Source organism: Accipiter gentilis, chromosome 8 (genome assembly GCF_929443795.1).
Source record: "Accipiter gentilis chromosome 8, bAccGen1.1, whole genome shotgun sequence".
NCBI lineage: Eukaryota > Metazoa > Chordata > Aves > Accipitriformes > Accipitridae > Astur > Astur gentilis.
Genome location: NC_064887.1, coordinates 31,004,406 through 31,023,282, shown reverse-complemented (window position 1 = coordinate 31,023,282; position 18,877 = coordinate 31,004,406). Strand labels below are relative to the sequence as shown.

At 37.7% G+C, this 18,877-nt stretch overlaps 1 protein-coding gene across 1 annotated transcript in view; it reads left to right on the top strand.

Annotated features, from left to right (window-relative positions):
* Nucleotides 1-18,877, top strand: part of PLA2G4A (phospholipase A2 group IVA) — an 84,674-nt gene that overhangs the window by 34,080 nt on the left and 31,717 nt on the right. The window contains exons 4-7 of the mRNA XM_049808661.1: nucleotides 6,128-6,276; nucleotides 9,881-9,994; nucleotides 13,239-13,276; nucleotides 15,469-15,610. Of these exons, the coding sequence (XP_049664618.1) occupies nucleotides 6,128-6,276; nucleotides 9,881-9,994; nucleotides 13,239-13,276; nucleotides 15,469-15,610 (443 nt within the window). The remainder of the gene's footprint in view (nucleotides 1-6,127; nucleotides 6,277-9,880; nucleotides 9,995-13,238; nucleotides 13,277-15,468; nucleotides 15,611-18,877) is intronic.

The following is an 18,877-nucleotide window of genomic DNA, read 5'->3' as shown; positions in this document are numbered from 1 at the left end:
TCACTTGTAGTCACCTTCCGCTCATGAAATCTCTCACTGCATCATCCCCTTTGCAAAATCCCTCTTGAAGATGAATGTCAGAAGCCCTGGCATTCCCTTTAGTACCTTAAACACAGGCAACAAATAACCTGTCACCTCCTCCTTGGGACCCCTTACTAGCAATCTCTGTGTATACTCCTGGATATTTTTGGGTTCTCTGTGGCCTTCTGGCTTGTCTGCAGACTCTTAGTCTGGCATCTGTGTTAGTGCTGGACTATGAATTTGTCTGAAGACTCTCAGAAATATCTGCCCCATATGAATGAGAGGCCTGAATTCATAACAGACTCGGCTACAGTCCTGTTTGAAAATGGAAATTCACAATGAATCTAAAAAGACAGATCAAAAGTTCAGCCTTGTTGCTGTTAGCTGCTGCAGTGTTTTATGGTATTGAATGGAGGACTGGTGATTGTGTGCCTGCGGTATTTTTTAACACAAAGATTACCTGAGAGGGTGATGAGATTCTTTTGTATGTGGCAGTCTGACACAGCCAGTTCTGCTCCTGGCATTCCTGTGCTCCTCCTGTGCTCTTCAGGTGGCAGAAGAACTTCCTGGTTTCCAAAAATCATACCACCAGCCTCCTCTGCAGCAAAGGCTACATACTTGTTTGTTGCCTGTGAATTGGCAGGGAGGTTATACCAAGCTGATGTCTTACCCTGAGCACCAGCATCCTAATTGGACTGTTTACGGTCCCCTCCATCCAGTCACACGACAAAGTAGCATTGCTGGCTGCTCTATGCGGGACCTTGCGGCTCTGCCTTTTTTCCATTCCTCCTCGCCCATCTGATCCTGAATTAATTAATCAATTAATGGTTCCTATGTTCTCTTGAGCACTGGAGACACCTTTTTTTAGAGCCTTGTGTTAGTCTGTCCTTTCACTATTTTGCAGCAGAGCGAGGGTAAGCCAAATCTAAATAATTCATTTATTTGTTAATATGTTATTTGGGAAACATTAATTATTTGGGAATTATTTATATTTGACAATTAATGGTAAATACTGTTTTTAAGGATTCCCTTTTTTAAAACTGGAAAATCACATTCAGCTAGGAAAAAACATGATTTTAAAATTCATTACATTTTCACCTGACTGTGGCAGAGTGACAAAATTGTATTTCTATGCCACTGTGAAGCATATTGTCCAGTGAGCCGCATAAAATTCACTGTTTGAATAAAAATTCAGTTAAATTTTTAAGCACACAACAAAACTATGTTTCTGGCCTAGGAGGAGAGTCATGAAGCTCACACCATGCTGGATTACTGTGTTCGATACTAGTTAGTGTTCAGCCTGTTGAAAACGCCTTCGTGCCACCTGTTTTGGGTTTCTCCAGGCAAACAGGTTTGATAACTTCCATAAAATTCAAAGGAGCCCTGCAGCCAGACAGCAGCGAGTATGTGCTGCACAGCCTGCTTGAGCTCCGTTCCCCAACCTGAACTGCTTGTGTATAAGGCATAGCTGGTGTTTTTTAGCTTTCTTCCCCTTGGAGGAGAGGGAGGTAGTCCAGCAATTCCCATTATTAGCTTGGCCTCAGTCAGGCCGCTCGGCTGCATGTCATTTTGTGCTGATCAAGTTGTACTGTAGTGCAGTAAGCCAAAAAAATGGTGGAAAGTAGGCAAAGATGGTCATTTGGGACCTAGTAAGATTTTATGAATGGGGCTGCACTTAATGGTGGAGGATGTTGGTTAACTGGAAGGCAGAAAACTCCAATGAACCAAACTAACATAGTTCTTTAAGGAAATTCTGCCATGTACTTGCTGGAATATTCCTGTAAATGCATGAACATAGTATCTGGAGATCATGGGTCCAAAAAATCTGGATCCAGATTTACTTTTTATAATGGTGATGCATATATTAACTGAAATTAAAGTTAATATAGCTTCATTTAATATCCATTATGACCACAAGTGTTTACGATGTGCTCTTGTAAAAAAAAGACAAATTCTTATGGTGCAGAATTTTTTTGTAGCAAACCAGATTTTGGAATACTTCAAGTACTTTGCATTTCTTTCAACTTTTGATGGATAAATGAGATGAATTTTAATGTATGATGGCAGTGGCTTCATCCTTGGTATTTAATATTTGAACAGGCTTTCTATAGTTTCTTTATGTCTCTTATGCTTTTGAAATAAATAATTGAAACTGGAATGACTGAAATACAAATTATATGTCTCGAATATTAATTATATTAATATGGGGGCCTGATGACAGTCATCTCGCCAAATTAGTAACATAAGATCAAATGGTTTCAAGTCATTGTAGAAAATTTTACAGGTTTCTTTAACAGACAGATTGCTTAAAGCATTACTCATTTTTAATGTGAAAATGATTGATCCTAATTACTGTCCATTGTGTGTTTCACTTCATGATTCACAATGTAATTTAGAGAAAGAATTCTACAGCAATTACTTAAGCAGGAGATAAAACAAACAAGGAAAAGTCATTGAATCCTTACTTCCTACCTCTCAGCCATTTCTTAAGCCAGTGTGTTTAAAAATAACAGTTTAGATGCAGACTCTGCTTTTGTTATTGGATATCTGTATTCAGCCCCTGCAGATTTCGTGGATGCTGTAAATCTTACAAAAGGATTATTATGAACATTTTGTTAATCACCTTCATAATTTATCTAGCTATAAGCTGCTAATTGAAGGACCCTCTGTTAGTTCCAATGACATCAGTGCTGAAACTCTTAATTTTATTTTTTCATGTAAAGGTGGGGTTTTAGATACACTTGTACTTAATTGTCAGTTCATATTCGTTTTTTACTGATAAATGCTAATGGAGCCTGGTCTCTCTATTCCAAAGCGTTACCTGTGCCATTATGTATGAAGCTCTTTGATGCTGGGAGAAGTATGACGTTTCAGTTGCATACATATTTTCAGGCAGTTACTGTAGGTAGTCAAAGAGTGCCAGGAAGAGAGCAATATGGAATCATACTATACAGTCACTGTCTTATGGTAGTGCATGTGTCCATTTGCAAACCTTCCAAGTTGTCCATTTGCAAACGTTCCAAACTTTATCTGTGTTAAAAAGTTGAGATGCACTGCAGATAACTAGCCTGCAAATTATGGAGGAGTCATGGAATGCTTGTGCAAAGAATAGCCCAGAGCCTAGCTGAGCTGTATAGAAACTTTGTTTTCTTCAGAAGTGACTGAGGAAGAAGTACAAACTCTTACACGTTGCTTATTTTTAAAAGTCTATGGTTGGTATTTGAAGTAAGCTGCTAAAATAAATGAGCAATTCCATGACAATGTTGTCTCTACGTAGATAATTCTCTTGTATTGATTACACTCATAAAACATCAGTTTTTGACCCATAAACCATTTCATAAAGATGCTTCCTTTTAAAATCAAAATATAGATAACAGCAGTGATCAAGCTACTTCTCACTTACATTTTCAGATTAGTTTTTTTGAAAAACGTACTTGGCAAAACAACTAACAAAAACACAAAGAGAAATAAATACTCTATACAAAAGGATACACACTCTGTCTGTTTTATCTGCATTTGATAACTTTAACATTTTGAAATACATTAAGTGAATACTTCTGCATTACTTGCCAGATTGCTGGTAGCTAGTTTCTGGTCCCCAACCAATAATAATGAGGAGTAAGATTTTCATTAATACAGTATAGCTTATAGCAATATCTTAATCAGAGCACACAGTCGTCCAGTACTTTTTGTCTTCATCTGAAGAAGGAAGTTACAAAAGAATAGATTTTTGTTTTCTTAATTGAAAATAGCACAAAATAAACTTTCAAACATGAAAGGGCAGATGATTAACTCTTTGCCTCGGGTTAAAAAAGATAATAAAGGCAGGGATTGAGGGGGTGGCTTGGCAATAATGAGTTACAAAGACTGATTTTTCTAAGTTTAGTTGTTCTGTGCCTTGGGTTTAGTTTCTGTTTCAACACTTATTTGGAGTCTGTCTGATAGGAAGTTAGTAATGGCATCTATATGCCAGCTGTGCAGTGGTATGGGGTTTCCATATGCTTCAGGGTTTTGAATACAGATAGAAACCATTTGCTGTTTGTTTTTAAAAGAAAACAATAGAATTTTGTAACTTACAGTTAGGGCTGATCACATAATCACATAAAAAAATTGAACAGAAAAGGAAGCATTGACGTTTTGCCCAGAACACTGATCAGCACCATTATTTTGGTTAAAAACCAAGCTTTTGTAGGCAAGGTCAGTTTCTTGGCAGAGCAAGTCTGTAGTGCTTATTGCCAAAGTAGTGCTTGATATCCAGACTTACCAGATGAGATCTTGTCAATTCTGATTTTGGTAGATATTTTGCTGTCTAGTTTCAAGGGGCCTTGATTTCCTTCTTTCTGGCACAATTTTGTGTAGTAATTCAAGGCAGCTAACATATTCAATAAAGGTTGGCAATTAGTTACATCTAACACTGAGAAAACAGATTTAAAATACACTTGGGGGTTGATCCCCCTGTTCCCCTGACTTTAAATGAGAGAGAAGATCAGACATAAATACTTAGGAGCTAATAAAGATTGCTATTTAAAGGCTTCGTACACTGATCCCTGACTTTAAATAGCTGCTTGTTAATTATACAGGTAGCAGTGTGACCTGCTAAATTGTAGCAACTGGCTAAGTCCCACAGACACGGAGCACGGTGTAAAACTCCTTAAGAAGGTCTGTGGAGCATTGTAGCAGTCCAAGGAAACCTTCACACAGTGAAATCTGTGAATCGCGAAGTCTGTTTACATACAAAATTTTAACTGAGGGAGCCTGAGTCTAGGAGAAGGTTTGTTTGCTGTCCCTAAAGTTTCCTTAGCTAGAGGAATACTTAGTTCAAAGCATGACCCTTCTGTGTTATTTTGCATTTCCAGAGATATTTGAAGTACTTTGTGGGTAAGTTTGGTATCTTTTATGTTTGGCGATGGCATCGGAAGGTACATTAGATCTGTCTGATTTTCCCCACTGGAATTGCTGGGAGGCCAAACATTTTGAGTATTGATTTTGTTCTGCCCTGGTATAGATACAGTAATGGGTTTTAATCTGTTTCAATAAGAGACCTTTAAGGAAAGGATTCTTGTTTGTGGTGGGTTTTGTATTTGCTTGAAAATGTTTCACTAGAGCAGAGGACAAACTTTGAAGAGAGGATGCTGGAAAGATGTGCATGTTTTACCACAGCAGAGTAGGTGGGTTTTCATGATCACCAAAATGACAGAAATAACTTCCCATGCTCTGCTGTGAAGCATCTGAGCAATGTTTTAGAGAAGTCTGCCTTGGTGCAATTTGACAGAAAAAACTCTCATTGGACAGAAAAAACCTCACTGGACAGAGAAATTTTACATCCATTAACCGGTTAGAAAGGTGGGATTTTTAGGGCAGCCAACAATGCATTCTTTGCTCTCAGGAATGGCTATTATTAGACCCATCAGATGAGTTTTGTCAAGGTGTATTTTATTCCTTCTGATAATTCTGATTAGCTATAGTTGGCATATGTTTCTATATTTTCAGTTAGTGTTCTGTGCATTTGTTATTCAAATATACTGCGTAAATGAAATCTTGATTCTGTGGTGACCTCCACAAAGATCTGGTAATTGCAGTGGTTTCAGATTTGAACAGCTCTCCTTACACTGTGTTTAGCAGTACATAAGTGGTCTGACTGACTTCCTTGATGATTGCCAAACCAGCAAAGGTGAAAGAGGATCCAAAACTGTATACCAAGCTGCTTGTTTTCGTTAACTGAAGACTGTTTTTGAGGAATACTTACTTCTGTGACACAAGCCAAAGTAATTAAAGGCTAGAAAGAGAGGAAGGGGTAAAAGTTTTTAAAAATAATTACCACTGCCTGGTAGAAGCATACATATTTCAAATAAACTTGAATCAGTCCCTGTGCCATTCTGTTTGTTGAAGGCTTTTTTCCTCCTCTCTTAAAAGCATAATGTCTGGGGTTTTTTGGGAGATTGTTAATATCAATGTATGATTCATGTCATTATATTTCTGTATTTTATATAGCTGAATATTTTTCTGTCATAGACCATGAGGTGATCTGTGGTTTCACATAATGGTATTGATTATTGCAACCCAAACTTGAGTTTTACCTAACTTCAGCATCTGTTTTGCTCTGTAGTTGACACTCCAGATCCCTATGTGGAGCTGTTCATCCCATCCGCTCCTGATTGCAGGAAGAGAACGAAACATTTCAATAATGATGTGAATCCTGTGTGGAATGAGACCTTTGAGTTCATTTTGGACCCCAACCAAGAGAATGTTCTTGAGGTAAACCACATGGCTGAGCTGTATCTGTGAAAATGGAAGTTGTGCAATGTCTATAACATTAAAGTAACAGTAGCTTGTACATGTATGGCATCTGTTGTCTCAAGATGACAACTTTTTTTTAAAACATTAAAGGCTGGTTTTTGCCTTTAGGCATGGGGCTAAGCAAGAGGTGTTGTACAAATTGCATTATTCATGGAGTAGCCTTGAGAGTTATTATAGGATGTGCCTCTGAGTCATCCCTCGGACTGCTCCTGAAGGCTAGTAGCTTACTATTCTTCACATCAGCCATACATTATTTTCTCCCTGCTTCCTACACTGATTCAACTATTATGAACAGTGAATAGGTTGGGGTAAAGTCAAGTCTCTGCCCATTCCCTGCTTCTCCCTGAGGAGACAGAAAGCAGAAGCATGGTTCTGCTCTGTCCTCTATGCCTGGAGCCAAGGGCTGTGTAGCCCACCCAGTGTTGTTTTGGGTACTCTTATTCCACGTGCAGGCTAGTTGACTAAGCCACCATTAAGTCTCAGTATGTTAAACCTTTCTGGGTTGTGTACCAAAGGTGAGTGTTAAGTGTAACTATTTTATAAGTAGGCATGGCAAGCATTTAAGGTTATCTATAGTCCTTTGTTAGCTTGGTTCTTCATAGGGGATGGCCCTAACACATGAAGTCTTCTGACCTGAGCTTATGGAGTTTCAGTTTAAATTGGCCAACTGGGACAGAGGCTAAAGCCTGTGAAGCTTTTCATTGAACTAGTAACCATAATCTCTTGGGGCTAAACTGTTCAAGATCTGAAAATTGGATTGTGCTTCCTACAAGGCTCCCTGTGTTCTTGGGGACAGGGGTAGGTTCTACAGTTCGGGGAGGAAGAATCCCATGATCAGCTCAATGGTGCATGAAGAACTATCATATGCATCCTGCAAAAGAAACAGCAATACTAGGGAATTCACAGGAATTCACAGCTTTGCAGAAAGCAAATTACTCAAAATAGCTTCCACCAGCTGGTCAGGTGCGACAGTCACCTGAGTTGATTCTTACTAAATGTTTTGGTCATAGACATGCAAACTGGCCACATGAAACTCGATAAAAGTTTGAAATCTCTAACTTAGTTCTTGCTTTCTAATAACAAGTCAGGCAAATAGATATCAGGAATTCGAAAGAGGAATGGAATGATTCTGGCTTCTGCATGAAAAAGCGTTTATGGAAATAGGAAGAAGAAAAGAACTTGGGTTCATCAGCTGCCTTTGTTGCAGTATGGGGACTAAAAATTGTTTCAATTTTGCCTGATAAAGACTTTGTGGATTCTAACAAAAGTCCTGGGGCAGAGAGTTTTACCTCTCTCTTTGCAGATCCCGTGCTTTTTTGGAAGATCTGCAGGAGCTACAGCTGGCTAAATAACTGATGTGATCTATAGCTGCTCTAATGATGCTCAAAAGAGAAGTGGAATGGTAAACTGAGGAATAACAAATAATAGTTAAAATATATTCCCTTGTTTTTACTGGCATTGTGTGAAGACTGGGTCAGATTCTGCTTGTAGTTACATTAGGCAGCTTCCCTAATACTGTATGAATTTGTTGAGTACAAAATTTGGTTCAAGGATTTTTAAAGGATAAGTTATTAAAGTCACAAACAGCAGTGGCCAATGGCTTACCTCCTGCCTTCTTGGGAACACTACCACCTCTTATACTCTGTATCTTTATGCATTCTGATGTGAAGAAGTTGAGATACTGGTAAGGCATTACTTTCTTACTGTTACATGGTCTCAGATATTTTTGACCATGTGGAGGCCTGCCTCATTTGCTTCCTTCTGTGGTAACAATGTGACTAGCTCATTTCCCACCAGGGTGAGAACCTCCTGCTGCTAAAACATCTTTTGTAATTTGGCTAACATTTTGTAAGGTGTTTCTCATTTTTTAGCATGGTTTTATGCAGTCGTTATAAAGTACAGGATTTTATGAGCTGGCAAGCTGTTGATTTCCAGCACAGTATGGCCATAGCATACTGCCAGGTTCTGCAAATCTCTATCTCCTGTAACAGGACACAAGATTGATTTAAGTAGAATTCAGAAATATATCTTTACAATAACTAAAGGCTGTTGCTGTTCTCTGAGACACATGCTGTAAGATTCCATGAAAATTACCTGCAAAGAGCTAGTGATACCATGTAATAATGGTTAATTGTGGACCTGATTGATATGCATATTTGCATACACATATGTGGTGTTCACAGTAAACAATATCTTCACCGTGAAAGGTATAGTCTTCAGGTTAAAACTGATGTTTGTGTTCTGCCACTGTTGTACACACATGCAGTGCTTTGGATTCTGCATGGAGTGCAGTGTCAGAATTCAAATATGCGAAACCACCTCCCCACCGAAAACCTCTTTGTGAATTTCCAAGCTCACACAGACTCCACAATCCTCTTGACTCCTCAGATTATTTTAATCTAGATCTTTAACTCTATCCCAAGTGCCGTTTTCACTCTAAAGTGTAAGAAGTTCTCCAAAATCCCATTAAGAAGTTTTTGTTATTGCTATTGGTTTTAAAAGACAGCCCTCAGAGATTACATCAATGGGCATAAAGTTCTGCAAGGAAACAGAATAACGTAGATGCCATTAAAATAATGAGTTGTGTCCTAAAATACAGTTCATCATTTCAAAGGGTTGCTTGTGGCACAGGATGAAGAAGATTCTTTATAGCTGAGAAGAGGCTGAACCCAGATGTAGCAACTAGTTATTCAAGTGATTGTATCTTGATTCTTTTTTTTTAATGCAAAAGATATGGTCCAAGCTGCAAACATACGATATTTTAGAAGATAGAATTCCACAAAGTGGAAAAAAAATCATAAGCCAAATTTAATAGAAACCATGGAAATGTTAGTTTGAAATTCTTTCTGAATATCTTACTTCAGAACTTGGAAGGCTGCCATGGAGAAAAAAAAGACTGCTAGATGTAGACCCACATGGGTTAGAGTAAAAGTGTTGAACAGTGTTCTGCGGTATCCACATACATCTTTGGACAGTATCACATTTTGAAAAGGTATATGCTCTGACATGGAGAATATGAGAAAAGACATGAAGATCTGGCTGGATACAGAGAAAAGCTTTGTGTAATTTGGAATGTTGCACTTTTTGCCAAATCATTGCTATAAAAAATCTTGGGCTGCAGATACAAGGCTAGGATGTATGGATGCTGTCTTCACTGAAAAGTTGCTGGGTTTTGGCATATCGCATTTAAAACTATATAAGTTTCTCCATAGAGAAGTTTTACTAACTGGAACTTTGAAGTAATTGCATATTTTATACGTATAATTTAAAGTTACTATGTCTGCTTAGAAAGATGGTGAAATCTACTGACAGACGGGTGCTAGGATAAAAAACCCTTTGTAAATGATACTGTCATACTCATGCAACTGATTGCCTTGAAGGTGCCACCTACACTATACATGAGCTTATCCTGTTTTAAAAGAACATGTCTGTTGGCATGGGCATTAACTGGGTTGGGCCTATTACTTTTCCATATAATTTTTTTTTTACTTTAGGCATAGGCTGTATGGAATTAAAAAGGGATTTTTCAAAATAGATTTGAATACCCGTATATCTTTTCTAGGTTACTTTGATGGATGCCAATTACGTTATGGATGAGACTCTTGGCACATCTACATTTCCTATATCTTCTCTAAAACTGGGAGAGAAGAAGGAGGTCCAGTTAACTTTCAATGATGTAAGTTGCAACTTTCATATCTTTGCATTTGTTGGTGCAGCTTTGAACATGATGGAAAGTTCTTAAAAGAGCACCTGAACTGAAAGACCTAAACTATTGTGTAGACCAGGACGTACCATATTTCAGACCTTTATCAGGTGTCTGAATTTTATGTGTGCCACATTCTGGTTAGATAAATCTTCTTCACATATCAGTAGAGGATGGTGCTTGTAAAGGCTAAGTGATGTGTCCTAAGGACTCTCACTGAGTTTGATGTTACTCGAGTATTCCCTCATTCATTTTGCTGAAGCATAAGAAAAACATTAGGCCTGCTCTTGATACTCGTTAGAAGTACATGTTTCTAGCTGAAAGGAAATACAAGACTATTTCTGATCCCATCAGTCTACCTCAGTACTATGTATGTGTTTGTTTTCTTAATATAGAGATAAGTTTTGAATTCAAGAAGGGATTAGAATATATCATGGAGGGGGTAAGGGTGGCAGCCTTTCAATCGGGAAATAGCTGAATATTTGGGGGCATGGGTAGGAGTATCTCAGGTGAGGATTGTTCTCTGCATACCCTGTTCTGAAGCGTTTTCCAAGCATTCACTGTTGCCCGTGGTTAAACACAAAGTGCTGGCCTAAAGGCACTGTATTTATCTTCTTACAGCCCTGCTGAGGGGACAGTTAAGAAAAACAGTGCCACTGAATGCCTTAGTGTCCCTGCTGAGAGAATTCTCTTTAAAAAAGTCTAGTTTCAAACTTCCGTTTGCTAAACCAGTTTCTGCTCCACTTGTTTCAATTTAGTTTAATGGTCTTTGTTAGCTTGAGAGGTTATGTAGAGTTTGCTGGTCAGTATATTACCTCTACTACTGATGCCTGTGGCTTCCAGAAAGCTAACAGAAATTCTTTTTTATTAGATGTTTAACTTTCAATAAATGGCTTGTTGTAACACAACCCTAGTTAACGTGCAATAACGCATTAATTGGATTATTCTCTTTAAACACGTATACAAAACAGATGGAGCCAGTTTAACAGGGATTGTCTGCCTGCACGGTAACTCCTGGAAATTGTTTTTAAATCTGTGTGTAATTGAGCTTGTTCTGCACGTATTAAAATGTTGTCATTTATTAGAATAGTGTATCACAGGGCATTCTGAACATAATTCAGTACATATAGTCATATCCATCACATCTGGTTATCTTTATATTATATATATATTGTATCCATATACTATATGTATAAATTCTGTCTGCATTTCTGTTTTGGACTATGGTTTATTATATGGTCAGAGGTCTTGATTTGTGACTGCTCTGCTGTCTTCCATGTGATAATGAAAGTGTGGTTACAGCAAACAACTGGTTAAGGCCTATTTATTGGAAATCAGAGAGTTTAATATGTAAGATTTAGTATTTAATTAGATGTAGCCTTAGGGCAGTTGGAATTTTGATACCCTAATTTTTTTTATTTTTTTTTTTAAAGTTACTGCATATTTTTGAGTTTCCGCATATTTATTTCACTAAGTGCTTCAGTAACTCTTGGACTTCCAGAGTGTGGGCTGACTGCAGATGGCTGGTTCTGCCAGGTATGAGGTGAGGTAGTGAGAAAGAGCTGATGAATAGTTTGAAAACACAGTTTACAAAGCTTGTGCCAATAATATAAGGCCTTGCCACATAACAGATATGCTTTAACTTCTCATCAGCACTCAGCAAAGCTTGGTAGAGAACACAGGGGAAAAAAATCAGTGAAAAAAGCCAAATACACTCTCAAATTTATAAGGAAGTAGTAACAGAACATCAAGTCAGGTTGAGCCCAGTGTAGACAATTTGCATACACAACATGTATTCCTGAGATTTCTGTGGCAGTATGTATAAGGTATAGAAAATGGCATGCTATTTCCCTATTGGAACGTTTCACTTCAAGGGTTTATTTAATACTGTGTGTGTACATTTTTTTTGAACCATTGGATCACTGCATGGTTTCTGAAGTGCTTTCTAAATTAGTAATATCAGGTGCTGGAATAATGTAATTACTACCCTGTCTTTGAAGTATTTCCGTAAATGACTCTTCACTCTGTTTCTTCATGTTCTTCCTTTGTTATTTCTTTGCCTTTTCTTTCTCCCACCACCCTGTTAATACACTACCTCATTTACAATTCCCATTTCAGAGGGCAGGAGAGGAGTGCCAGATTTTACCTGGCCTGTTGGCAGGTACGCGAGATATGAGAGGCCAGAGGCATCTTTGCACTTCCATATCCTTAACTACTCCGTATAAGTGTCAAGCAAACGTTCAGTCTGAGGTGTTCTAGCTCTGTTCCTAGTGATCACATACCACAAATGAGGAGGATAATCCGTTTATAGCTAGAGGCAGGGTGAAACAAGACACTGTGTGAGTCTGCTACACTCCCACAAGGCTGTACCAATGTGTCAGTGACCATTGCATATGAGAGAGCTTGGGGAGATGAAAATGTCTGTCCATTCTGTCTTAGTTCTAGCAACCTCGTACTCTTGGATTTTGCCTAGCGTGCAATTGGTGCGTTAACCTTCATTTTTTTATGTTTTGCGTGCAGGCAACCCCTTGTAAGTGCTCTATGAAAGGCAGAGGAGACCAACCCATAGCTTATGGGTCAGGTAGTTCTCTGTGGTCTCCAAGTGAAATCGTTAATGTAGTGACATTTATTAGTTTACTTGTATCTTTCAGAAACTTGCAAGCAATCACTCTTCCTGATTGATAATTTAAGCATATTTAACTGTGGAAAGACACTTGGTGGCTCATGTGGAACACAGACCAGTCATTCCCTTACAAGTCTCTGTTTCAGGTACAAGTTAAGTGTGAAGTTTACCCAGTGAACTGGGAAGCAAGTGGAAGATAGACTGTGGCTGGCAATAGAAACAAAGGATCCTAAGTGTGTGAAGACAATTAGATCCCTTCAGGCCAAAGATTAATAGCGCTCTCAAAAAGGGATTGCCAGTGAAAGAAAGCCAAGACAATGGGATCTGATGAATGAAAGTCAGGACCTAGCAGCACCTAGCAGCATTTTCTACTGTATTCAGTGGTAGTGGTGGATTTTCGAATCACACTGTGTACTTTAAAAAAAAAAAATTCTGTAGAAAAGAAACTCATTCATGTATTTCAGAAATGTCCCCCTTTAAAAAAAGTGATTTAAAGAAAAATTCTGATAGCAATAGTTAGTTTATGTTCCAGGTGTATTTGTGTTTTTTTCCCTCTGTAAGTGGTGTAACCATATTTAAATATTTCTTGTTTAGGTCACTGAAATTATTTTGGAATTGTCCCTTGAAGTATGGTAAGTATCTCATATTTTTTTAAAAAAGGTGGAAAATGTGTTAGCAGCAAAGGTATTTTTTATTTTACTCTGTTCGTTAGAATTTTCTTTAAAACATGTCAGGTATAGAGTGCAAAAATTCCTTGTTTTAATATAGAAATACCAAGTACTGTAAAGTCAGGAAATTTTAAAATTGAGAGTTCTTTTCACATTGTAATTCCATCACTGACTTAAACACCATTACTTGTATTAGGAGGTGTGCCCTTTCCAAATATTTTCAGAAACAAGGCCATTGTATATGAATTTCTCATCCTGGTTTATGCTAAGTGCTTTCCTTTTCAAGGGCTTTTTCTCTAATAAACTCACAGGCATCAGGTTCAGCTGTTATCCTCATTATTTTACCTTCTATGGTAACTTTGCATCTCACATTAACTTTCAGCATATATGGATACTCATTACAAAGCTGCCCATGAAATGTATTTGAATGTTAATACCATGTAGTGCTGAAGTCAAAGGTGAAGATCTCAGTAAGGCCAGGATTTCACCATGTGTAAAGCTAAGCAGATGCCTACCTTTTTTTTTTTCTCCTTTATTTTTGTTTCCTCTCTAGCTGTCTTTCTCCCTCTTTCTTAGCCTATCTAGGTGAAAGACCAAAAATGACCTTGAGGCATAATCAGAAAAATACCTTTTAAGTCTAAAAACTAATTACTGGGAACAAGGCATTTAAAGAGTCTTTTTTTTTGTCTGTAACCATAAATAGCAGTGGTGAGCACTGTAACTGTAAATATAGAACTCTTTCATAATGACTTCAGAGACTGACAAACATTGCCCAGGGATAATTTCTGCTCATCATTTTGTACCAGTAAAGATGCATATGTGGGTGGTCCTTGAGACCACCCCTAAACCTTCCAGGGCTTGTGCATTACAAGTATTTCCTATCTCTGACATTAAATGAACAGAAGATACTTGGCTATGTCTTGCTGCTCTTAGGCAATAGGCATTGAAATACGTTAAACAAAAGGATCTGATCAAGTTCTGCTCTGTTATTCTCGGATGGCTGCGCAAATTTTGGATTCTGCGTGGACCTCTTGTTCATGGTATCATATATACCTTCATGGAACATTGCTTCTAGGCAGTGTTTTTCCCCCTTTTTCTTAATCCCATTATTTTATTACATAATAGTTTTTTAAAAAATCTGAGGAATTATTATCTATGCCTAAATAGATCCATTTTGCCATTGTGTGTTTTCCATAAAGGACTCTTAAAAATGCTGCCTTTTGATTACATGTCAAAGTATCCGCAAACATTTTTAGCTCATCTTTGTAAATATGAGAATTTCAATGAGGCAGATACCAGGATGAATTTGTACACACCTCCTTGGTGCTGTCTGCTAGAGGCAGTGCTGCTGGGAGGTATTTTAGTTCAAACCCTTTGAATGACATACAGGCTCTGTGAGTTAACTAGTCCAAATGAGGTGACAGTTCCGATTGTTTATCCTGCCTTGATACCTGAAATAAGAAGTGAGAGCTGAAGTTGTAGTTTTTATTTAAGTACAGTATTGAGGTCTTTACGCAGCCCTTCATATATTTTTGATCACACAATATGGGGAAAAAGCTGGAGAAAATAGATTAGTCTTTTCTGTGGCCAGCCAGTACAATTTGTGCTGACATCCATACAGTTTTTGATTGTAAGACTGAATGGATACAGAGTCAAAATTACCCTCTCCTACCTTAACATGAACCTCTAACTTAAGATGAGTGTATGTTAGTAGGAATGTATGAAAATTTTTCATTGCAGTTCATTGTTCAGTGGATAAGCAGAGAATTCAAATTTCTAGCCTGTAAGTTTGTAATTGTATGTGAGTGGTGAATTCACTTGCTATATTTTAATTTAGGTCTTTTTAAGACCACATAATATAGCACTAGAAGCTGCATATTTTGTGTTTGGTTTTCACTACTATTTGAACAATGAGGTTTCTATATAAAATGCATGTTTTAAAGACACAGTGTGCCATTGTTCTTTGCGTCCATCACTCCATGGAATCAGCTAATGCAATCTTGTCACGTGAATAATCATTATTTTATTTTATTTTATTTTATCTTATGTAGGTTAATGAGGAATTTAGTCTTACAACCACTCATTTCCAAAGGTGATATTTTTAATTATGTTTTGAATTATGCCTTTTGTTAAAGCCTGTCTGTTTTGCAAAATAGCTCTTCAACTGATCTCCGGTTCAGCATGGCTTTATGTGATGAGGAGAAGAAATTTCGGCAACAGCGAAAAGATAATATCATGCACAGTATGAAATCATTTCTGGGAGAGGAAAACAGTAAGAACTTGACCACTTCCCGTGATGTAAGTTTGGAGAGTTCACATCAAGATTAGTATCCCCTTAGGAGTCCTTCATTTGTCCCTCAAAAGGATGAATGAGACATATGAAGTAGAAGGGTTCAATGTAAAGAGATGGCAGAAGCAAAAAACTTTCTTTTTCCTCCATAAGCATACAATATTTAAGCTGGAGAATAATTTTTCTTGTGCTCTAAAGTTTAAGGAGACAAAATCCTGTGCCAAAATGAAGCTGCACTTAAATAAGATAGGCCCATTATGTGCAAAAGGACAGTACTGTGTAAATGCCATCATAGGATAGAAATCACAGCTTTTCATTTGCACTGGCACCTTAAACTTCTGTAACTTTTATCGGGTACTTTGTTGTTTTAATCTTTAGCAGGCTGTGCCCAGGTTAAAATTGGGCAAAAATGATAAATCCATACTTTTCATTTTGCTCTGATGCCAAATTCCATGCTTTGTTAAGCTGTTGGTTCTGAGCTGAGATCATCATCTGAAAAATGCCTAAAGGGGCTGGGAAATACCTGCTGCACAACAAGCTTGCAGTAGCTCTGGGCACATGCCTAACTGCAGAATCTGCCGTTGCATGCTTGATATCCAGCCTGTGCTCTTAAAATGGCCTTGTCTGTATGGCCTTCATGTCTAAAAGATTAGGCAGGAAATTAGGTGGTTTAATGTTAGAATCAGATTAGAAATTATTTTCTTTCTTTCCTTTCTACTTTTCCTTTAGCCCATTTTATAGGGTTAGCATTACGAAGTTTATTTCTTAGAGAATGTGAGAAACTGCAGCTTTCATTGACTTGCTGGTGCTCTGTACTAAGCCAACACAAAGTTAAGCCTACAGATCTAGATGGACTGATGGTAGTGTGGGTCACATCAAAGTGAGGAAGAGTGCCAAAGCCTATTGATCTTTCCAGTGATTTCATAAAACACTTAATTGATTATTTTATTTCTATAAAATTGTTTAAGGCAAGAAAAATTATAAAAATAAACCAAGCAAATGTTCAAAACACATTATTTTGAATTAATTAAGGATACACTTGGTGCAGATCTACTTGTTTTGTAGTAGTTTTTCCATCTTCCTCTTTCTTCCTTGCTTGTTCCCTCTCCCTGCTCCCAGAACCGTGACAGGAAGACTGTGTGTGTGTGTGGGTGTATCAAGCAATGAATAGAATCAATGAATTAATCTGGCTTGATTAATTCATTGATATTGATTCCTTTTGTGCATTTTTAGTAGAAGCAGAATGTGACAGTCTTTTGCAGAATCTGGAACCAACACTGAAGAATTGCTTTTAAATTTCTATGAAGTTTTGAGCAGGTGGTAAATATGCTATTGTTGTATACTTTTGAACTCTGTCTCGCATAATAAGATGTGCTTGTCTGAGCTTTCTGAAGATGAAAGAATTTAACAAGTGTCATACATATTTTGTTTGTAGTGATATAAATTGCGCATATTGAGAAGGAACATTTTCAAGTTTTTTAAATTTTCTGTTCAGTTATTTTAATCTTAACACGTGCAAATCTTACTAGAGTAGATATTTGTGAATGTGACATTGGTCTGATCTTCTACAGCAGAATAATATCTTCCTCAGAAAGGATGCAGATATTCTGCCAAGATCCAGTTAGAACTGGAGTGATACTCAGTGCCTGAAGTATCAGTTCTATGGAGGTGGTATGTGTGCATGAATTATTATAAATGTTAGGTAAGATTTCATATTCTTTTTGTCATCATCTTCCCTTGGTATCCCTCACTGTCTCAAATATGGAAATTTTATCAGTTAAATTGCATCTTCCAAGACCAGACAGTAATCTCTAATTGTAGGCTTATCAACCCTAGGAAGGACTGAGGTAATGTAATCCTCCCGTTTTTCACATGCCAAGCGTGTATTTCTAAGCTGACTTGTCAGAATTTTTAGCTGCTTCTAGCAATGAAAGAAACTTTTTTGTTCAAATTAAAATAGAGTTTTGTCCTTGTAGCCTGTCATTTTCACTTTTATTGCTAGAGATGGAAGATAGCAGGAGGATTTATAGGATGTTTGTAGTCTTAACATGGCATCAGAAGTTGGGAGACATAATGAGTATTCATAGCTGCCTGTGAGTCATTGTTTAATCTTAAGCAAGTCATTTAACTTAAAGTTCACCTAAGTTTCTTCATCTGTGAATAGCAACACATGTGCCTTGCAGGGATGCTATGAGACTTTAATACCTGTGAAATAATTATACATCCCTGGATGGGGAAGTGAGTACTTCCAAATTTCCTTGCTTAATCTTGAGGCAGATTCTGAAAACACAGAGGATGAGATTTGCTCAGTTTATTTTTATGATTTTTCTTGCTTTAAACAGTTTTATAGAAATATCATAATCAATTAAAGAATGCATATAGTTCTCTAAGACTGGATTTGCAGAACAATTTTCTAATAATCATCTGTGTGCCCCTTGGCAATTTTTTTCCACCACAGGTATTCTTGTCCAGATTTTGCGCACTGTGTTTCCAGGCCATTTGGATAAAACCATCTGCACCACTCATTCCCCAAACAAGATGTAGTATGTTGTATCTTTTTTTTGGCAGATTACTGGAAAATATGATTGAGATGCCTTTTTCAGAGCTTGCTTTCTTAACACATATCTTGCTTCCCAAATCCTTTTCACATTCATGCCCAGTTCGGTGATTAAGCAATCAGCACATGTTGAGATGAGGCGCTCATTGATTGAAGTGGAACTGTATGCTGCTGAGCTTGTCCACACAGTACAGTGCCCCATGGATCCTAGAAACAGTACAGATGTACTGCCAAAACACTTCATCAGCATTGTTAAATCCTGTTCAGTGGAGTTTGTTTGGATGATATCTAAGCTGGTTTGTTTAAAACTAGCTTGGGTCCCTCAGCACTGTGCCATGCAGACCAACCATAGGGAAAAGAAAGTCATGCTGGCATGGCCTTTTGGTTGTTCAGAAGTGGGCACAACCATATAGAATTGAGTGTGGCAATGTGGCCAGGGATTAGAGCAATGGACTTTTGTCTCCAAGACTTTTGAACAATTCAATTCACATTTTTGCTGTTGACTCACCACATCACTTTCTTTTGAGTCACTTACCCTTTTGGTCTAAGTTTACTAACCTGCTTGAACCGGGTTTAGTACCTCTGCCACTGTTTTACTGATTATGTGCAAAGGACTTCAGGTTCAGAGCACCTCAAAGAGTAGAGTGCATCAGCTCCAGCCTGCGTACATGGAGAAGCGTGCATGCCTTGGTATCCTAGCTCTTCTCCATTCTTTCTC